Source organism: Bombus flavifrons, chromosome 14 (genome assembly GCF_040668555.2).
Source record: "Bombus flavifrons isolate JBK064 chromosome 14, iyBomFlav1_principal, whole genome shotgun sequence".
In the NCBI taxonomy this organism is placed as follows: domain Eukaryota; kingdom Metazoa; phylum Arthropoda; class Insecta; order Hymenoptera; family Apidae; genus Bombus; species Bombus flavifrons.
Genome location: NC_138455.1, coordinates 12,431,890 through 12,455,107, shown reverse-complemented (window position 1 = coordinate 12,455,107; position 23,218 = coordinate 12,431,890). Strand labels below are relative to the sequence as shown.

The following is a 23,218-nucleotide window of genomic DNA, read 5'->3' as shown; positions in this document are numbered from 1 at the left end:
GACGATTGAGTTAGCACGAGCCTGTGTCTGTCCGTATCATTAGCTTGCCGCTAGTATAATCGCAGAGTCGGTGGTTCGTGACAACCGATTCACCACCGGCAGCGTCTTTTTACTTACTAGCACTTTACTCGCGGAAAAAAACAAACACCTGCGGCTGACGACCGGAAATGAAATTTCCCACTTTACCGACGCGACGCTGATTTGATTAATTTGCATGATTAGTTATTTAAAAAGCAGGTACAAGTACGATCGACAGGAATAATATCGATACCTATAACAAGAACGTTACCGATAAACGGACCGTCTCTGCGATAGAAACAATCCTTTGCTCCTGTTTATACATGCTGTTTAAGTAGGTAAGAATTAAATTTTTCTTATATTAGCTGTGCGGTGCCTATATAAAGATGTTTGTTCGCGTACGTTCGTAAGGGATGAATACAAGTTTGGCTTTAATTTTGATGAAAATAATAAAAAAAGCCTGATTATAGTTATAGATAGGTGCGTACGCTTACTCGGATTCACTTTGAAAACTAGCTACGCAAACAGCGATGTAATTTTTCAAATAAACGAAAAAATTGAAAAATTCACGTTTTAATCGATGCTCGATTTCTTAGAGTCCAACTCTGAAATGAAAGAGACGAAAGAAATGAAAGAAAGGAATCACCTATCGAAAGGGTAGCAAGAGAAATGTGCTTGCTTGCTGTAATTTCTAATCGCAAGTAATGTAAAATTTCTATCGTGCGTTAGCGAGAGCGGATTAAAGTGACTTAAAGAAGGCTTTGTAACCTATCGATGCGACAGAATCTGGAATTGTTGTATTTGGAACTACTCACTTGTTTAAAATTCACGTGTTAATCGCTAAACACCTGACATTCTCCGAATTCTCCGAATGGAGTTTCAATCTATCGAATCTATGACGATAATTGTACGTTATCTAATCCCGGTCTTACCGTTTCATTCCAAGCGAGTAGAGCGCCAAGCTGTCCAAATGTACAAATCTCGCGACATTTTGACATTAAACCTAATTCTTCCACCGAGTTTAATCTCGTTTAATCTGATAAGCGAATAAACTTCAAAAAGTTTATTTAAAAAAAAGAATTTTGATTTCGAATTTCGTTACTGTTCGCCACACTACGCATGTATGCACATATATATACATTCGTAGTTGGACAATGAGAAAAGTTTATGGCGACATCTATCCTTTTCGCGCGGAAAGCAAACAAAAGCAATGGGTTGCCGATAGCAGATATACGTAATAAGATCAGAGACGAATATACCAGAAACGGGGTTCTGTGCCTCGTCCGTGATAAGATGGAGCTCGCATAATAAATCAAACGGATCGCATAACTATTATTGTGCAACACAGAAATTTAGTGTCAACGACAGAGTAGTGATCGTTCGTGACGTCTACGTTTCTTCGATACCGAATCGATAAATGACACAAACAAATAAATAAATAAATAGATAAATGTCGGGAATGACACAAGAATGAGAAAGATAGTCTTAAACAAGCGACAGAGAAATTTTGTATATCGTACACTGTTTATATTATCGCTGTTAAATCGCAAAATCCTATACGCTCTACATCATGCTTAAAACAACCACTTGACTAAATCGATTACAAGTTGATCGTCTTTCGTTATTTTTATTGAATTTTCTGTGTAAGATCGATTTTCTTTCTAGTTTATAATAATTCTACGTTACTTACGATGTATTACATATCGAATTCTCTCTTATCCATAGATTGCTTTATATCTATTATTTCTTTCGCAGAACCTTCTTTAAAAGTCCAATATCTATAGTCCTCGTAGTCCTGTAGTTGCTCAAATATTTTTCTTTCTAAAAAGTACAATTTTCTCTTGTTTATAGTTACCATCGCTTTATGAAGAAGTTTTTCATATTCCATTTGTGTGTTTGGGAACAAATATCTCGAAAGAAATCTTGTAATCGGATGCTGTAGAAAAAGCATTGGTTTTACGCTTACAATTTTGCCTGCAATACGTATTTAGAAGTATTTTTTCAACGCTGTCTTACCCTGTAGTATTCCCATTGCTTTGGAACATATCCTTCTGGTATTGGTTCTAAGGTCGCTGGCCCTATAAATACGTTGCAATAAAAGATGAGCAAACCAGCAGGTATAACGCCCATAAAGACGTAAAAATGCAGCCAATCTTTAGTTTTATGCCATTGCCATCGACTCGCAGTTACCGCCATAACACGATGTTCCGACATGCGTCTTACCATTCCTAAAAGTTATTAAATTTTCAGTTTTTGAACATTCGTCGACAAAGTTGACTATTTGAAACAAGTTGATTATTTTTCCAGCAGTCATCGTTGGTCACGTTTAATTCTCGTATGAACAACTCTGTAAACAGGCACAGTGTTCGCGTTCGTGGGAAAATTTATTGCGCAACAAAACACTACTACTCCTTCGATATACACTGTTCTATCTAGAGAACGAAATATAATTATCTTCATCACCTTGGTTTTGCAACGCATAATTGTTGTTTTTCCATAGTAATTTTCCCAATAACTCGTTTGTATGAAATAATTTTCGATTAGTCGCAAGCAAAAGCCTACTCACGACAGCCATTTTGGTTTGTAACTATAAAACGGAACGCACTACTTGTCTTGTTAGCGCAAGAACCACCGTTGGCTACCTTACCGACGGTAATCTGATCTTCTTAAGCCGCGAAACTTGAAATTGCGTACGTCAAATACGATTAAATATTTGCACTTTAATAGGTATATATAAATTTTGTAGGTATATTTGAATGTTATAGCAATTATATGAGGATCGTAGTAGTTTTGATGGTAAATTTATTTTTTTATGCCAAATTGCCGTATATTTACGATAAAATCCGTACCGTACCTTAACCTCATCTAAGATAATTAAATACGAACGCATCGTGTTGAGTTGGAAAGTAATTTATTAAGAGAAAGCGTGATCTTTCATGTAAAAAATATGTTATATATATATATATATATATATATATATATATATATATATATATATATATATGTATGTATATATATATGTATAGTATAATATAATATTTATTCATATATATAGTATTTATATGTACATAAATTGCGGTTTGAACGAGAGAAAGAAAGAGAAACGGATAAATTGGCGCGAAGCTTTCGCGACTCCATGCCATGCCATGCTATGCCATGCCATCTAATACAAAGGTACATTTAGCGCCAATGAAGTTAGGTCAAGTGAATAGTTGAACTCGAGAAACGATTCTAAATTACAAACGCTCGTTACAAATTCTCGTGATCTTGTTTGAAAACAAAAAACAACTAACGATAGAAACTATACCAACGATAATTAATTCTTCGAAACGGAAAAACTAAATTTCATTACCAACTTAATAAATCTATGATCACGTAAGTCGTCTTCTTTGGCCTAAATATTCCTGATCCAGTAATATCATTGGCCAGTTGTTACTACTGCTAGCAATATTGGATCTTGCATTACAGATAATCTTATCACTATGTTATTAGTAGTATTAACTAGCGTTAACAAATATTTTCGCAAAACAAAATAATGTTGGTCTTACACCTAACGACCGTCAAACATTTATCCAGCATGTTGTTGGTCGTCTGGAAACATCTCGACGACTATATATCAATCTCAACCGCTATGTGCAGTGCTTGATCCTCATTGAAGTAAATGGTATTGATTCGGACGAAATTAATGCTGGCGTCAAGTTACTGAAAATGTTCGCATTCGACACGTTGAGCAACGCATGACGCACAGACGATGCAGCATTTGCCGATGCTATCGAATCGACTAGTAGTTGCAAAGAAACGTCAAGAATATGCAATAACGATTAATTGCTTTAAACGTCTAGCATTTTAGCGTAAAGATACATAGCGCAAGTATATGTATAGTATATGTATATAGCAGTGAGTCGACTGTTGACACGTAACTGATATAACACGGAACTTGGATTGGCACATACGATAAAATACCGAATCCCTTAATAATAATAATTATTATTATCTGTGTCGTCTAGCAAAATATCATTTAATAACTATTCGATCAAAGATATTATGTTTCACAATTGACATGTTTGCGACACATTCTTTACTCGCATTTTTACCTATTCTACGGTTCTATCATCTATACGGAAAAAAGCATCTGCACTTGAAGCAATCTACGTGTTTTCTTCCGTTGATTAAAACTGCAAAAATATGTTATTCGATTATGACGATGGCGTAATAAAGAAAAAGAAATGTCACGTGGCAATAAATCAACAAAACGGCCAAGATACGATCCATGGTGTCATTTATTACTATTTTATATGATCAAGTGGAACGAACGTACACCGACCGATTCCACCGAGAAGGCGAGAAGGCGAGAAGGCGAGAAGGCGAGAAGGCGAGACGACGACCCTGAGGAAATGGGTTAAAGACCGCGAACCTTTCCCCTTCCACATGTCTTTCGAATTGTTTCGTTTCGAGACATTCGGTCGTTCCGCGTGCATCCCTTCTACCCGACTCCCCAAAGATAGACCAATGCAATATACTTGCGTATACGGTGCATTGGGTATACCGGGTGCACCATACAATAGACGCGACGAATCTCTCTCGTCGTTCACGTGATTCACACGCCTTCGTACTCGCGGCTGTTTTCGCAATACACGCTGCCGTACACGTGAACTCGTACATACTGCTGATGTTCGACATCTCGCGAATCTCGTCGCTGTTTCGTTCCTCGAAATAACGATCCTACCGAAATAAAACCAAAGAAACGTAACTAAAAAACAAAGAAAACCTATCCGGTTTCAGCCGGATAATTGCTTGAAATTCAACGTGGAACTGTGTTTCGCAAAATACAACCTACGATCTACCGTGATCTCTCGAGCTTGAAACGCTCGACGAACGGTTTGCATTTGCACCATTCGAATCGATTCGTGTCACGAGCTTGGGAATTGCCCATCGACTGAACGTTTCAAACGAGAATGGGTCATTGTCCACCAGTACTTTATATCATCGTTTGTTGCTTTAGTTTAGCATCGTGCAGTATCGGGTATCAGCCGGAGCTCTGTGCTTTCTATTTCCCATGTGTGTGTTAGCAACCCTTAAATTGCTCGCTTTGTCGCCAGTAATATAAATATATATATATGTATGTATGTACCATAGCAGCGCAGAAAACAGACATCGTAGCGCCGGTAACGGGAAGGGACAATCGACCGCGAGGCAAGCGTTCCCAGTTCGCCAGCCTTCAGTCGCGTATTGGCCACCGCGCACTGCACGTCGGGAGCCGTTCGTATCCGAACGAACCTTCTGCTCTATTCTATTGGCAGGGAGGAAGAAAACGTGCGCGCGCGAGATAGATAGACAGATAGATAGATAGAAAGAGGGAGGGAGGGAGAGAGAGAGAGAGAGAGAGGGGGGAACATTGGCAAAAGAAAGGAGCAAAGAAAGAAGTGCGAAAGAAGTAGGCTTAAGGATCGAATTTAAAATAGAAGAAGAAAAGTCGCTACTCTAGGAGGTGAGTACCAATTTTTGTTTGCTATACACAACGTACATTTACGATTAGATTTGTCGAGTGTTTTATCGGCGCGTATACGCAAGGAACCGGCAAGATAGGAAATTTCTTTTGAATGAAAAACAATCTAGAAATGGATCGATGCGACGGATACACGAAGGTACGGTCCTGTGTGCCGTTGACTTTTCGACGATCGATCCTTCCGTCGTCGTCTCGTTATATCTCTCGCATAGAATCGGTGAAAGGGGCAGGTTTCGGGTTTTTAGTCTCGAGTACGGATGTGAGAAATCGGCGACGAGCTGAAACTCTGCTACGAGTTGTCCGTTGAAAGTCAGACATGGCAAATCGTGTTTCAAACCAAGCTTTCCAAGACCAAGAAGAACCGCTTTCGAGAACAGTCTTTGCCGGAGGTTCGATGGAACTCGTGTACTCTGTACGTTATGTGAACATTTCGCACTCGTGTGAACACACGATCGATCGTTCAAAAATAGACACTCTGTGTGACAGTGACCTACGCCTACTTCGATATCTCGATGAGGGTAATATACGGCGCTTTAAATAATCGAATTTAATCTAACCTCGAACCTATACATTGTATCGTATGCATCGTATATACTAGTATATATATATATATATATATATACTATATAGTATATACTATTCATGATTCTTATTCGAAGATTGTGTGAAAATTATTGGGAAAATATTTAGCATGATTTGTTGTCAAATCGATCCAATACTTGGTTCGGCCAAATCGTTCAGAATGTATATGGTATAGTATAGGGTAGTATAGGGTAGTATAGACACTGTAGAGTATAGAGTAGAGAGTAGAGAGTATAGAGTATAAAACGATGGTGTTTCCTCGGGCTCCTCTGTTTCGTTTCCACTACCTTCTCTGGCCGACGTTATAATACGATTAAATACATTGCGATAGTTGCAAAGTACAAGAAAGTATCTTTATGGTTAGCGCGAGTGATTTAATCGTGTAAATGACGTAATATTTGCTACGCCGCACCTGTACGTAAACCGAGCGCGTGCCGCTTTGCTTTGTGCGAATCCAATTTTACTCTCTGACCTCTGACCTGGTTGCTCACGTACAATGATTTACACGTAGACGATTGTCGTTTTACGTTCGAATGAAAAACAAACCGTACGAATAATACGTAGAAATAATACGTAGGAATGGCGTACTTCAAATCCAGAAATATGTTCACGATGTTCACGCAAACATTATAAAAAATGTAAAGATTAAACATGACGCAAAGATTAAAATAATTATTTTGCAACGTTTTGTCACGTTTTCGAGTAGTGTCGAGTAGATAAATTGCCACACAAGTGCGAGACGCGTGGATTATCTTGCACCGTTTAGTCGTTGTTGTATCGGTGATTAAACGAGATAACGATGGCCATTGTAAAATTAATCTATTTTAACGTTTTATTTAATATAGGATCGGCGACTAATCTGCGATAATTAGTTTGAGTATGCGGAACATGGGCTACGCATTAAAAATGATGGAATAAAGCATCGAACGAAACGATATAATATCGAGCTGCGAGATAATATCGAGCAAGCGTAAAATACACTGTAATTAAATATATGGAGCGGCGGAATAAGCCGCCTGACAAATAACTCCTAATAAGTATCTGGTCCTTAATTGCGTATCACGTGACGGACCTGTGCACGCGAATCTCTTATGCAATCGGGCGTAAAGACATTATCTCGATCGTGAATCAGAATCGAACGATTGGAGAAATCGCGTGGTACTCGTTAAATCCCGGCAATCTCGATCGATGCGATCCTTGGCTGCGGGAGACGTGGCATTAACGACCAGAGAAAAGAAACAGACGATTTCCAAAGATCGAGAACGCGGTCGATTCTCCCTTCCTTTTTATTCCCTTATTCCGATCGAGAGGAGTTGCACAGCACAGCTGCGTGTCGCGATTTAATCGGCGCGCGTTCCTCGAATCGAGCCCGTTATCGTTCAAGGGTTATTCGTCGATCTTCGAACACCGATTTTAGCGAGATAACTTTTTCACAAGTTAATAAACTGCTGTATTTTGGAACGCGGAATATTGCTTGCTCGATCGCTCGCTCGCTCGCTCGCTCGATTCGATCGACGACTTCGATTGGCTTAGCGGCGTAGAGTGGTAGCTAGGTAGCGTTATCGAAGCCGTGTACTGGAGGAAAATTCGCGAAGGAAAAGTCGCGCGTTCTCTTCGAGAAGCATACACGCTGTATACGTGGTGGTAGGCTGTACGAAAGAAGGTAAAAAATCTGCCTCGCATCATAGAAAGTCAGTGCGCTGCCACGCACGGCGGTTTCAACAACGAAATTACCGTGTCATTAGCCACGACGGTATTCCGTGGTCTCGGGCCTTCTTCGAGACAGACAGACGACGTTCGTGACAATTGACGACAATGTGCGCTTTCGCGCGGAGAATTACGCGAACTAACGAACTGCGTTCGATCGTGTGGCGATTGTTTCGTGCAACGGAGAAGAGAAATTGGCCAAACCAATTGGTAAAATGCTATTCGATGTTTTTTTTCTAGAGTGTACGTAAAATGGTGGTGACCGAGTACGAAATCCACGTTCTCAGTTGACAGACAACAGAGGAAGGAGGCTGTTTCCAGGAGAGGTGAGATTGACTAGCACGTTAACCAAAGAATCAGGCAGCAGACGCAGCTAAATACAACACACGTGTAGCAGTGGTGCGAAAAAGAGGCATAAGAAACAGCAGCTATGGATCCTTATTCGCTGAGGTTAGTCTTGCTTAAGAAAATGTGTTTACACACGCTCGATAACGATCTATGGATGGAGATACATAAATCGAGAATGCAACGGTGAAACAGTAAGAAATCGAAGTAGAATAAATCGAGTATCGCGATATAATAACAGCAAGTGCACAGCCGTTGTAGTAAATAATCTTGTCGGAGCAAGAAATAATATATTCGTGTAATTTGTCGACCTGGTTCGATCTGTCGCGTGTCAGGTACGAGCAGCTGTCAAATCTGCCAACAGGTTTTATCGACAGCCGGTCCGTAGAGGTTCATCTTTCGCTTTTCCCCTTTGTCGTGATCGTGTCTATGCGTTTCCATCTGCGTTAGGCAACGGTTCTTTCCGCACCGTCATTCCACAGCAAATGCCTTCTGTGTTGCTAGACGATATCGTTTCTAGAGGGTATAAACCATTTTGTATGGCGCGCTTGTCAGACAATATATTTCTTTCTGATTTATCGAATATCTGCTAGTTAGGCTAAATTCGATATAGCGGGTTCAGCGTTGTTAACGTCGTCGTTGATGCGCCGCACTATGCTACTAGTTTTAATATTTTCCTCTTTATCGATCTCTGGATCGTCGGAGCCTGTATCGTTTCCACGCTAGCCAAATACGCGATCGTTCGACGAAACAGGTGCTGAAAATCACGCTTTTCCGTTGACTTTGTCGACCGGATCGGTTTCTATTTCATAACAGCGAGCAAGGGTAATCGTCGATCGAAAATTCAGAGAATGGCGACATCCTATAGCGAATACGTTATTGTGATTGCTTGGCTGTCCTCGAGCGAGAGAACCTAATCGAATCTGTTTTCGTTATTCGCGCACGTATAACGGCGATACGACGTACGACGGGAATTTTGGAAAGCGTCCTTCGGGATTCATCGTTCTTTCGACCATCGACCGTGTATTTGATTAACGACGGTAGCCGTTGTATGTGATCCACTTGGCAATGAAGTGGATGTTATATAGAATTTTGACGGGATGGAGGATGGATGTTTCAGGAGGCCAAGTACGAACGAAAGCACACGAAACTCGTTCGGGGGAACAACAGGAAGACAAGACTCGTTCTCCGGTCCGGAGAACCAGTTTTGCCAGCCGATAAATCGCCGATACTCTTGTTTTGAACGCGTCAGCAAGACAGATACGTTCAAATCGCAATATCGTTCGTCGTTAGAAAAAGAAAAGAACGTGTCAACGCAAATAACAAAAGACAAAACGCGAGATATTTTCCACGAAGAAAAGTGAATTCTCGATGAAAATGGTGACCGTATCGAACGTATTAGAAGTGCGCAAAATGGGAAAATTTAATGAAATTATAGACACGAGCAAGCTACATTCATGTTTACGAATCGTCATCTCGATTATGGAAAACAACCTCTGACAACAACCATGCGCTGGGATCTGGCACCTGGCACCTGGGATCTGGGATCCGGGATCCGGGATCCGGGATCTGCAGTCGTGTACGGTTTCTGCTAATATAGTTGATATCTCGGGGCACGTGTTACATAAACGGACGCAACTGATAGTGGGAACTTGTAAACACAGAACGAGAAACGAAAAACGAAGATCAAGTTAATATTTAAAAGGTTTAAAATAATATTTAAAAGGACGACCGTTCTCTAATGGAATTACCATGATGCGAATGGAATTGCGAATGAAATTAATCGTTAATTAAAACGGCAAAACCGCAAAACCGTGAAACGCTGACAATAAGCGACGTATCGCTATAATTGGCACTAAGAGAGTTAAACCGTGCAAAGCTGCATTCTTCTATCACTGGTGCGATTTAGAAAATACGCGCATACGCGCCAGGTAGTATTCTACTTGCACGTCCATTTACAATCCACCGGTGGATAGGTAAGTTACTGTTACCGCGATAATACGTGCATACGTACTAGGCTGAAAGGAAATAAGGCACGAGGATCGACCGCTTTCCGATCACGAATCTAAGCGTCGTAATATCGAGTCAGCGAAATCTGACCGTGCCCTTCAAATGTTTCCTCTGTGTCCATCTTATCTATCAAACTGAAACGGCCGACTTACGATCGATCGCGTCACGTAACAAAGAGTCACGATGTCGATAATGAACGGAATGGATCTAACAATAACTAGGTACGATACGTTCTGTCTGACGTAACCCTTTATATTTGTTCTTCTTACTTTGTCTGACAAGGCTTGCATTTAAAATATCACGGCGCGAAAGAAACACGAAAGAAGCGCGAAAGGGAGAACTGGCTATCGCTATCTAGAAGGAAACTAGAGTCGAAATAACGCCAAGTGACGTCATTTGATACTCTTGGTCGTGATAAAAAGCCTAGCACCGAGTTGTCCAGTGATGACAACTACGCATTATTGTTTCTTTTTCTATCGAGTATTCAGCCCGGCATATAAATGTTTCGAATAAATTTGTCCCGCTACTTTCGATTCTCTCGAAATTTCCATTTGCACGGCTAAGCCGAGTTAGTCGAGCTACGGGGCCCCACTAATCTCAAAATTCGCCATGTGCTGTTCGTTAGCCTCGTGCTCTCGTACCCAGGTACCGGTCGTATTTAACGCGTTGCTTTACGTTTCGATACCCTATGGCTAAGGCTAAAGATGTGATCGCTAAAAGATATATATGCGCGCGGATAGTAAATGCCTGGCATTTCTACAGCATCGCTATTCTTAGAAAAGCTGTCCAACACATCTGTCAGGCACATATATCCCGTACGTTTTATTATATAGCCGAGTTTTAGATACCGATTTATCGATATACGATTAGGAGGCTAAGAAATTGCGACTTTCCAGCTGGCACCGATAATCTTACAAAGTCATAAGGCGGCTGTTCCATAAAGCGTTGTTGGCGGTTGTCTGTCAGGCAAGGGATCGAGCCGGGACTCCTTTATAACTAGCTGTGCATAATAATTTTTATGGCAGCATGTATCGGTACACACTCGATAAGGGTTTAAAGCGTGTTATGATCGCTGGGAATTTCCGTGCAGACTCTCGCAGGTAGCTCCGTAGCCTCCGGTAACGCGTATTACGAACCGATCGTATTAAGCCGACTATGTTAAACGCTCACTTGCAAAGTGAAAATGTATGGACAAGCGATCCGCGTGTTTCTTACCTCCCCCCTTCCCGTCATCAACGTCTCTCGAACGAACGACTGTAAGAGGCTCGGTCTCGGACAAGTTTAGTTAGCGTTTTTCGCCAGTCGCGCTCGATTCGTACACGGTTCATTAGATATCGAATAGATATCGTATATATGTTGATATGTTTATACCGGCAACTGATCCTTGTCATCTTTCGCCTTACGGGCGAGTTATCTTCAGTAGCCCCCTTCATTTGGTGGCAAACTATCTTTGCTGTCTTTTGCGAGCCCAGTGGTGTCAGCTTTTCTCGTTGAAGCGCCAAGGGACAAGCGTACGGGACAAGGCGGCGAGATATTTCATCTCACGCGACTTGTTACGAGAGCTTGTTATACCGATGCAGAAAATTAAATCAGCACCCGAGATGCTTACGCAAGCATCCTTGTCTAATATTAAACGCTTGCGCGAATACAGCAATTAGCAACATTTCTGTGGTTGCAAACGCACCACAGCATCCCTCGGCGTATACGCACATCGGTACGTACGTAATTGTTTCATTGATAACGGATGCCGTTGCTTTATCGAATACTAGTCGAGTCGATCGTTGTTACTTGCATCGTGTCCGTCGTTATACGCTCGTTACGCACTCGTAAGAAATTATCGAGCGCCATTTCACTTGTTTAAACTTATCCGGCCGGTTTAGTAGTAGATAGTTTCATTCTGACAAGCTGTTATAATTATCAGAGTGTATATCGGCGATGTGTTGGAGAGTCTGTCTAATGCTCGGTTACCTCGATCGGTCGTAAGAAACGCGTGTACGTGTGCATACCTAGTCTGGTTGTAACTCGTAACGCGTTTTCGAAATCGTTTTCATCGAGAGGCAGAGTCGAACGAGAGGCGAACACATCGTACGCTAATTCGCAGGATCGTTGCCGTTTTCCAGACAGTTTACACGACTTTTTCGCCGATCGATAAATGCGCGCGGTAAATGCGTGCAAACGGACGATACATCGACGTTACGCGATACAATTTGCCCCCGACTTGCTTCTTGGCGCGGTTCGTTTGTCTAGCGAAGAAATTATATAATTTTGATTTTCTCCGTCTCGCGTTCAGCAACGAAAGTTACGAAAGTACGATATGAATGATATGAATGTGCGTTAGATGGACACGATCCGTGCGTCGGTGTCGAGTAATAAAGCGTTCGACTCCGTTGTGTTCATCGACGGGGAAATGCCGGAATTAACGCGCGTTAATTCCTCCAGCCGGTTTTAATTGAGCCGAGTTAAGGCCCGACAGCTTAGTCGTGAGACGTATTTCCATTTGCAGCGGTCGCCGGTTACACAACGCTCTCGCATACTGTTGTCGGTTCTCGGTTCTCGGTTCTAAGGCGAAAAATAATCCTGCGTCTCATTACTTTCGCTTGTAAACGAATTATTTCTATTATTATCGAAATATTTATTTATTTAAATATTTGTCAGAAAGCGGCTTAATTATTGCCACATCTGTTCCTGTCCGTCACTGTGTCGCGTTTAAACGATGCACAAACACGCTTTCTCAATATGTCTCTCGGTCATCGATCGATTTAAGTTGCGGCAACTTGTCGCCATAGATCGCCAGCTGCTATAAATCTATCCGTACGTAATTACCAGTTCCAGCGATATAAACATCGTGCGTACACGATAAACCGTGATGCGCGTGATGTCACCGTTGCGAAACACGATCGCCTGCAAATTATATATACACGCATATTATCTACGTAGGCTACGCGTGTACAGTTTTGACATTGTTAACGTTGGACGGAACAGCGACAACGGTCAAGCGACAAATTAATGGACCAGCGGGTACGCGTATGCTAGCGAGATAGAGGTACCAAGAAATGGAAACGCTTTATCGCAATCGTAAATTGTCGCGCGTAGAGCGTCCATCTATCTGCCAACCATGTATTGGCATATTGTCATCCCGGTATATTGCGGTGCAGCGTTCAGGTTCTTGACAACCGAATAAAGAAGCGAACGGGTTCGCTTAATCTCGTAAATGTTGATACGTGTTGTAAAAAGTGCACCGACACATGGAAAGCTATCCTTTGTTCGGCGTGGAGCCGTCTTTAATGTTCGAACGTTTTAATCGGCGGACATGATTTCGTGGAATGGAGAAGAGAAGAAAAGAGAGGGCTGGACGGAGAGTTGGTGACGGGCGGGCTCTTTGTGTTTCAGTGTGGAGCGCGAGGCATCGAAGAACATCGAGGAGAACGAGAGAGAACGTTTCAAAGACGCGATCGTATCGAGCAGAAGTCTGAACAAAGGCTTCGTCGAGCCTACTACCATTAAAAATGCCATACACGAGGTATAATATCATCGATATAAACATCGAAATACGATGTGTGTAATGTACGTGTGGAACAACGAGCGATCCAACATCCGATATGATCTATCCTTAGATCGCTTCCTGCATCATTGCCGCGTCTTTCCATATATCGGTAGGACTAGCCATGGCTTATTCGGCTATTTTGATTCCCCACCTTGAGGCCGAGGACGCGGAATTGCACGCAACGCGAGAACAGACATCCTGGATCGGTAAGCAACTTGTTAGGCGCGTTGATAACGACGATACAAGGAATAGCGACGACTAAAATTTGCGAAATAACAGAGTGATTGCGTCGAGCCGAGTATAACGCGAGGTTACACCTGCGAGAGAGGTGAGTAGTCGCCGAACGAAATAATAACTGGCGTAACTCGGTTTACGAGTTTCTATTTTATCGACTAAAAAAACTTACATTTTCATTAGCATTTCACTTGTCTTTGTTACTTCGTAACGGCCAGCAGAGTGGTAGGCGAAACGTTACGATCGAATAAGAACGAGATTTGATCTAGCAGGCTGATCGAACGGCTGGCTAGTTTACACAGAGACGCGCTTCTTTTCCCAACGACTGCAACAACCTCTTTTACATACAACGTCGGTTGTTTGCAGCAGACACATTCGACATCGACGAGATGCGAATGGCGACAGGTTATTATTAACAGGTATATCAGCGATGTTAAACGCGATCAATTTTCAGCCAGCGTGGTGGTAGTCAGCACACCTTTGGGTGCCTTGTTAGGAGGATTTCTAATGGAAACGGTGGGAAGATTGCGGACCCTTCAATTCGGCTCCGTCCCCTTCATCGCAGGCTGGATTCTCATAGCGCTGTCGACCAATATCCCGATGATTTTAGTCGGTCGATTGTTGTCCGGGCTAGCCACGGCTCTGGCAACTTCACCAGCTATCGTCTACATCACCGAAGTCGCAAGACCGGAACTTAGAGGATCGATGATATCTTTCGGTCCAACTTTGGCCTCGTTTGGCATGGTCCTTTCGTACTTGAAGGGTGCATACATTCATTGGAGATTGGTGGCCTGGCTGGGCATAATTTATGCCGTCGTGCCAATCATTTTGGTGCAACTGTTCGTCCCGGAATCGCCTGTATGGCTCGTCTCTAAAGGACGATTGGAGGATGCGAAGAAATCATTGGAATGGTAAGGAAAAGCGAATGAAAGCGATCAGTTTTCCGATCTATGTCGGCGGTATTAGTAGCAGTAGGAGTAGCAGTAGGAATAGCAGTAGGAGTAGCAGTAGGAGTAGCAGTAGGAGTAGCAGTAGGAGTAGCAGTAGGAGTAGCAGTAGGAGTAGCAGTAGGAGTAGCAGTAGGAGTAGCAGTAGGAGTAGCAGTAGCAGTATGAGTAGCAGTAGCAGTAGCAGTGACGATAATGGGGGTGGTGGTGCATAGTGGTAGTGGTAGTGGTAGTGGTAGAATCCGAGTGAAACGAATGGCACGGAAGTGTGCGTTTTCCTGTGCCAATATCGATAAAGACGGCGGGAGGCTGTCTTATTTTGCTACGCGTACGATGCGAAAACAGATAGAAAACTGATTTTCGCTAGATCGAATACTACTAGACCAGATTCGCTGTACCACAAAGGTAAGCATTCCGAACGCTCTATCGTATTTGAATCGCAGGCTGTACAAGCACGAGGCGAAGCAAGGCAAGGTGTCGGCCGCGGAGGCACAGTTCAATACGATCGTGAAGGAGAACGAGATTAAATTGAGCGAACAAAGAAAGAGCAAACACGGCGGTGTCTCCACTAAACTCAGGGGATTCTTGAAGCCCACAGGATGGAAACCACTAACGATACTCTTCCTCTTCTTCTCCTTCCAACAGTTTTCCGGCATCTATATCACTCTCTTCTACGCTGTCACCTGGTTCCAAGTAAATAACTATTTCTCCTCGACGTTCACAGCATAGTCAGAATCACCGATTCGATTATACATGCTGCGTTTCGTGATTAATCGTAATCACTGTCATTCAGGAAGTCGGTTCCGGCGTGGATGCATACATAGCCTCGATTCTAGTTGGTGTAACTCGTTTCCTGTGTTCGATGGTGAATACTTGGCTGCTAAGGCGGTACAAGAGGCGGCTCCTCTGTATAATCTCGTCTTTGGGAATGGCCTTTTGCATGACCGTTTCCGGTTACTACACCTATCTTATTAAGAACGGCGATCGTTCTGGATACTGGGTAAGCCTTTGCAAGCTAAATGGTGCGCGTATTCTTCGATAATTGTACAAAGAAATTGTAAATCATCCTTATCGCGTTGTCTATTTGTTTGCCAGGTTCCTGTTGTATGTCTGTTACTTTACGTTTGCACGTCTATGGTCGGTATGTTGACTATTCCTTGGACCATGACGGCCGAATTATTCCCTACCGATATCCGAGGAATCGCCCATTCCATCAGTTATTCCATAGCCAACTTGCTAATGTTCGCTGCTCTGCAAAGCTACAGAAGCTTACAAAGCTTCCTTGGTGGTATGTATACGATATTTTACAGAAGCTACACGGTCAATCGGTAAAGTTCACGCCAGTTGTCTAAATTTGAACGAATTTCACAATCGTTATCGGCAACAAACAAATTTTCACCGTTTACCATACTAAATTCTCTCAATAGTAAAGGAATGGTTGAATTTTTCTCGGATTAAACGCTTTACAAAAGTAACTCTTTTACTCGTAAAAGTAACTCGCCGGTCCTCTCTAATTTAGTCGTAGTAATATTTTCATTTTATACAATTGTGTAATATCTTCCACTCATTGTCAGACGTATGTATACTTGAAAAGACAGATAGGCAACTGCTAAGAAACTTTTTTTAAACATAAAAATGTATTAGGTGTACATAGAAAAAAGAAAAAGGAAGAAAGAAAAAAACGCAATTTCATAGAAGCGTAGATTATGAAACAAGCGTAGAAGAGATTATGAAACAAGCAGGTGGTAGATTTAGCGCCTATGGCAATATCTTGTGTGATAAATAATTTATCAGTCTGACAAATACCAAGACAATATATATATATATATATATATATATATATATATATATATTTATAATATATAGAAATGCTTCGCATCTTCTCCATTACTTCCGCGAGTGCCACATCGGTACACCGAGCGGAGACATTTTTACACGACTCTGTGAGAAAATGCGTTTTTAGTTTGCCGCCGTTTTATGTATGTCGAATACATAAAACTCGTCTATGCAGTCGTACGAAAACTCTTGTGTATGTACCTAGGTGGAAATGTTTCTTCTCTAACTCTATTTTTCTAACTTACATTTTTCATACGATCGTAGGATCCCATGCCGTGCAGTGGTTCTTCGCTGGTGTTTCCATAACGGCCGTCGTGTTCGTGTGGCTATTGCTTCCGGAGACTCACGGCAAGAAGCTTTCGGAGATCGAGGAGTACTTCCAGAATCATTTCCTAGCAGTGGGTGCCGAGGCGAAAACGAAGAAACGGCGGGCACAGAGAAAGCAACAGCGTATCGACAAATCCGCCACGGAACCGTTGAACCCGAAAACCATACAAAACGTGTAGATGCTTTCTTCCATGTGGCTGGGGGGGTTCGTGGCGAGGAAGAATTCTTAGCTGTATGTACATATATAACGTTTCTTCTATACATGACACACGGATTACCGGATTTTTACTTAAAGTTGTTACCTCTGTAAAACACGAAGCGCGAGGATACGAGATCAGATTTTTGCGAAAGCGAGAAGCTACTTCGATATCGTTGAGGTCAAGATCGAAGATAGAGCACTTTGCAGAGCCGAGGCAGGAAGACAAAGAGAGAGAGAGAGAGAGAGAGAGAGAGAGAGAGAGAGAGAGAGAGAGAGAGAGAGAGAGAGTATAAATATATTACGAAGCTGTGTAGTAGTTTCATAATTGAGTGTTTCGTTGCGAATTAATTGCGGCAGAACAAAGATTAGCGGAAAGGAGCCGTATGACGAGAGAATGGAAGAGAGAACAGATATATTTCGAGGCTAGACGAAACACGGCCAACGTCTCGGAAACGTTTCGCCCATCGACCAGGATATATATAGGGTGGTCGAATAGCCTCGCTTGTTGCTAATTCCAGGAAAATTTGTTAACGTATATTTGTAGACTGATATAAACGAATCCGGCGAATCGATAAATTTCTGCCATCACTGTGGCGGCCTACGTTTGTTCCGCGATAAGAAGAATAACTTTTTTAAGAGGCAAACGATAGTATAATACGTTACATACGCGTGAATTCGTGATATACATATAGACGTGTCTGTGTATACAGGTATAGAGACGATGAGACGATTGATGATAATACGCACGGCATGCGCTTGCAACATGATATTGCAGAAGCAGCCAGACGGGAATTTTTTACCAAAAAGCTCTAGCGAACGACTCCCACGCGAGACTATAAAACAGTATTATACGTTGATCTGATATAGCCTCCCTTTTGCCTTTATGAAAATGTATATGGGTGGCCGTAGAAGAAAACGATAAAAACATCTCCTTGGTTCGGGAACACAGGCCAAGTGCGCGCGCGCGGCCAACTTTAATTTTTTCCTCGCGTCGCGCCGTAGATCGTCTCGCGAAATACCTTATGATCGTTTGCCGTTTCCAGGCAATAGCATAGCATTCCTCTTTTGCAAACTAATTGTTAACAACTTTGCTGTGATTTACCAATATAGACAAGGACAAAGTCGCGCAACGAGAGGAAGCGGTATCCTGTTTTGCCTATGGAGCGTATAGTTTCAAATGCCAATATGTACATACATACATAGTATCGAAGCGCAGGCGCAGGCGCTGCGTTGTGTAAATCATTAACGCCTAACAAATCTATCGGTTTGTTCCAACTTACGGACTTGCTTTCTTTCCAATGGCGCCCATCTACTTAAACTAGATACCTAAATCTTACGATCGTCCATTTTTCTACGACATTTTTGTCCCGTTTGATATTCAAGCTGATATACACATCACTTTTTACCATGCCTTTTTATAAACGATCTCTTCGTGTCTACTGAATGGCCGAAAATGGACCACTAATCGAACGCGCAAAACTACCTTTTTACCAGTTAATTAATCGTCGCCAGTTTACGGACATTCTGTCGTTGACTAATCGAACATAAGTATTTGTATTAGATGCGATAGCCGCAATCGGTGGACCAGTGTATCTCAAAGTATCGGCTATTCGATACTCGATAAAAGTCACGCGAAATCCATCTGCAAGTGTCGGATTGGTTTTTATCGAAATTCAGCTTGTCCGTAAATTGTTAGAAAAGCGAAACTATTAGAAGCAAAGATGCGACCAAATCCTCCATGATTATCGCCATTAGTAGAAGGAAAAGTGAGCATAGTCTATGATTGAAAAGAATGTGTTTATCAAACGCCAATTTCGCCTAAGAAGATCTCTAAAAACATATACGTATATCGAAGTTTTTGGTTCGACAAGTGCCTTTCTTTTTTCTCTCCACTCTTTCATTCATTTTCTCCTAATATAAATATGCGCGAATATGCGAACAGAATAGAAATTTATAAGAATGTACTTTGTATCGTTGTATCTATATAGTACGCTTGTATTCTTCGATTGTACATGTATGTGTAAGTACATATGTACATGTATATACCTACATCTATATGGCGTATACGTACCATTGCAGAATTTCATAGAATGTTTCTAATAAAATCATATTTTTCGAAACTGCTAAATATTGTAATTTATAACTATATATTCCATTCCATTGATGGCGAAAAGCAAAAAGCGAAAAGCGAAAAGCGGAAACAATCGTCGCAAGTTGTTGGTTATCGCACATTCAAATAGAAATTAGTAGCGTGAGTTTTTACTTACCGATTTAGATGTGACGTAGATGAATTATTTACGATGAATGCTGAATTTACGATAAAATTCAATGAATCAATGAGAACTTTCGAAAGCACGTTGCTTTTTTACCATAATCGTAACAATAACCATTATTTACACAATTTTCTAAGCACTTTGAAAAACCGCTAATGTCGACCGCGAATGGGAAGCAACTGATGAACTTTCGAAGGAATTATAAATCCCGAAAGCTGATTGGTTCGCGTGAATTACGCGCGAATATTGATATTACTACTCGAGTTTGTTCTATTTATATAATATGAAACACGAATGATATGTAACATGACAAATATAATTGAAGATAATCTTTCGAGCAACAAGATATTTTAAGAGAATAGAAATGTACAGAAATATATATATATATATATATATATATATATATATATATATATATATATACACATGTATGACGCTAAATACTACGTGAGTTGTATAAACATCACGTGATATTTAGGGCGGTTTATATAAAGCTATGTGCAAACAGTACGTAGCTGCATCGCGGTGCGAACCAACGACTGTCGGTTTTTTTAGCGAGATCAAAGATGCCACGCAGCTCTTCTTTATTTAACGTTAGTTGGTTGCCTCGCGTGCTCTACGTCAGGGTACGAGGCAACTCGAGCGAAACGGCTATCGACAATGAAGCAACCTCGCAAGGTCTGTAGTCTGTAGTCTATACATAGCTTAAGGAATACAAATGCAAATATTTTTAAAGTATACGACAATTGGCTTTATTCTGATGCGAATTCGTCAATCAACGAAAGAAAATTAAATACGAGTTTTGAGTTACATGAGTTTCGTAAAGAGTACGCATTCCTATATAAGATATAAGATCGACATTCGATAATAAAACATAGTCAGACAAAATATCGCAACGAAATAGCAAAATTTATTATTTATTTACGTCTTTTTGCTGCAGTACATATTGCGTATTAATTCTGTCAATCCTGAGTTTGTTTCATCTATAGGACAGTATTCTATGTAATGGACTAGTGCATCTTGTTTTATCGCAGGTTTTTGTAATTGAAGATCTTTTGGAAAAAGAAAGACGTACAAAAAAAGAGTTAAACTACATATGCTTAACACGGGCTGGAAGTATTTTCGAATCTCATTTATTAACAGACGTATGAAGCAATCGACTATTGATCGTTCTCATATAAAATATACTATCTCCACTACTAGTAAGGTTAGCATATTAAATACATCGGCGATTCACAGAATATTTTGTTGCTTATCCTTTTTTTTCCCAACGATTTCCTTCTCACGGAAGAACGCAAGAAAATCCACGGTCGAGGAAATTCCATAGAACGAAAGGTACATCTGTGCGTGCAACAAGTATCGAATTAACACGATAACAGAATTAATAGCCATGTCTGCCTTTTATTTCATTTGGTCGCACTCAAATGAATATCGTACAAAGCGAAGTAGCAGTAGCAGTAGCAGTAGCAGTAGCAGTAGCAGTAGCAGTAGCAGTGGCAGTAGCAGTAGTAGTAGCAGTAGTGGTAGCAGTAGTGGTAGTAGTAGTGGTAGTAGTAGTGGTAGTAATAGTATTAGTAGTAGAAGCTAGTAGTAGTAGTAGTGGTGGTGGTGGTAGTAGTGGTGGTGGTGGTAGTAGTGGTAGTAGTACTAGTACTAGTAGTAGTAGTAGTAGTGGTAGTAGTAGTAGTAGTAGTGGTAGTAGTAGTAGTAGTAGTGGTAGTAGTAGTAGTAGTAGTAGTAGTAGTAGTAGTAGCAGTAGTAGTAGTAGTAGTAGTAGCAGTAGTAATAGCAGCAGCAGTAGCAGTAGTAGTAGCAGCAGCAGCAGCAGCAGCAGCAGCAGACAATAATGATAAAAATAAAAACAATAATAATAATAATAATGTTAATAATATCGAGTACCAAAACGACCTCTCTCTCCACGCAGAGAAAGGAAAAATTCCTACAATTTGATTTTCAATTATACGCCAATTCGGCTATTAACGCCACGCGTGAAAGAGTATATCCATTTTACATCGCGACGATTTCCCACGACAGACATAGTATATGCCCGTATGCTTAATCACTTACGTCTAATTGTTTGAAGCAATTAAAGCATGTGTTCAGTTCTAGCATGTATCAAGTTTAATTGCGATGCGCGCGGACATTGAAATTCTTACGACGATCCTTTTTTCAGTTACAACGAAACATGCTTTGTTCTTGCTTTTCGTGTTTCTTTTTTTCTTTTCTTTCATCTTATTACAGCATCAAGTAACGAAAGCAAAGGTACGCAGGATGAACGAGCGAGTTAAGCGTATGGAGTAAATTCATATAGCCTGATATCATCGTCGTGATGCAAACAGAGTGGCAAGGATCTCGATAATGTGTCATAATATATTTATATCTACGTATCATACACGCATTAGTAAATATAATATAAATCCTGTTGTCAATAATAATGCTCAAAAACTTAACAAAACAAGCTTTCCTCTTTTTCTCTTTTTTATAAACGATCGCGACACTACGCAGTGTCCAGCAGTGCCAAGGTCCACGTGTACTCAGCACGACCAACGCTGCAGGCAGTGACGATGAGCTACCTAATCCGTATTAATATTACATTAGTTTCTATTATTATTTAATAATATGTATGTGTGTGTGTGTGTGTGTATATATGTATATATATATACACACACGCACGCACGATCCGCACACACCAGGTCAAACCCTAAATCGTTTGTTTTTTTCTTTTTTTTTCTTTTTAAATAATTACGACAAATGACAAATGAATTACGAAAAGGATATCGATAGACGCAACGTTAAAATATTCATGTTAGATAAGTCGGTAATCACACTAAATCCTACACGTATGTAACCTTCCATACGTTTCTTCCATCGAAAATCCATCCACGGAATACCGTAAAATGTAAAACGTCGATAACAATTTCCCGTGAACGAGAAAACTATTCACCCTGCCTGTAATGAAACCGCAAACGGTAAAGACGATTCGCGTCCGTACAATTCGTTTTGCGATTAGCGCAATTTATGAAAATAGACGTGATACATTCTTAGACGATGTCGATGATACATGTATCGATTCACGAAAATGTGGGTTCCTCGTGTTCCACGACAAAGTCGCGAAACGAGCACGAAGATTATAAATAATTCGATTTCTTTCTCTGTTTTGCATCGTAATAACGAATGAAAAACTTTCACTGTACGTTTTACGCAACATTAGCAAATACAGGAGCTCTCTAGCTACTTGCAGACTACAATCGCTTCAACGATAGCTTTTCCTTTCTTTTTCGCAAGACGATCAAAGACGATCTCTGTCGAACAAATTACGTCCTGACGACACCAAAAGGCACCAAGTAAAAGAAATAGTCTGACTCGATTATTCATTATCGATTGATGATTGATTCGAAACCAATTGCTCTTCTGTCGCACAATAACGCTTTTGGCACTATTTGGCCACCTATTGGAAAATCAATACACATTACCATGTGTTTTACACCATATCGAATTAGGTGCGAGACACGACACGTCTGCCTCCCTCCTAATCTCGAGAAGGGTTATGCGTCAACGTGATTTATGCATACTATTTGTGTCTTTGGAGAACATTATCAAATATAGTTAATGCAGTGTCTATTCCTTTTCTTCGTTTTAATACTTGGATCATTCAGTTTCAATTTCATCGTGAAATTATTCTGTTACTTG

General features: G+C 41.0%; 3 protein-coding genes across 4 annotated transcripts in view; 1 reads left to right on the top strand and 2 right to left on the bottom strand.

The window, feature by feature from the left end:
• LOC138186687 (facilitated trehalose transporter Tret1) overlaps window positions 1-19,899 on the bottom strand; it is a 36,091-nt gene extending 16,192 nt beyond the window's left edge. The window contains exon 1 of the mRNA XM_069126774.1: window positions 19,523-19,899. The gene's annotated coding sequence lies outside the window, so the exon portion shown is untranslated. The remainder of the gene's footprint in view (window positions 1-19,522) is intronic.
• On the bottom strand, window positions 1,524-2,638 carry ND-SGDH (NADH dehydrogenase (ubiquinone) SGDH subunit). Its single transcript, XM_069126800.1, has 3 exons — window positions 2,482-2,638; window positions 2,035-2,246; window positions 1,524-1,954 (listed from the first exon to the last, which is right to left on the bottom strand). Exons 1-3 carry the CDS (start codon window positions 2,591-2,593, stop codon window positions 1,715-1,717), a joined length of 564 nt encoding a protein of 187 aa, XP_068982901.1. The 5' UTR covers window positions 2,594-2,638; the 3' UTR covers window positions 1,524-1,714.
• LOC138186688 (facilitated trehalose transporter Tret1-2 homolog) lies at window positions 5,191-19,383 on the top strand. Of its 2 annotated transcripts, none has more exons than XM_069126775.1 (9): window positions 5,191-5,506; window positions 8,054-8,263; window positions 13,559-13,688; window positions 13,783-13,918; window positions 14,401-14,857; window positions 15,337-15,586; window positions 15,687-15,893; window positions 15,989-16,181; window positions 16,994-19,383. In XM_069126775.1, the coding sequence occupies exons 2-9, from the start codon at window positions 8,244-8,246 to the stop codon at window positions 17,233-17,235; spliced, it is 1,635 nt and encodes a 544-aa protein (XP_068982876.1). In that variant the 5' UTR covers window positions 5,191-5,506; window positions 8,054-8,243; the 3' UTR covers window positions 17,236-19,383. The 2 variants fall into 2 exon arrangements, with proteins under 2 accessions (XP_068982876.1, XP_068982877.1); XM_069126776.1 differs by lacking the exon at window positions 5,191-5,506 and adding an exon at window positions 7,649-7,769.
• Window positions 19,900-23,218: the final 3,319 nt, after the last annotated feature.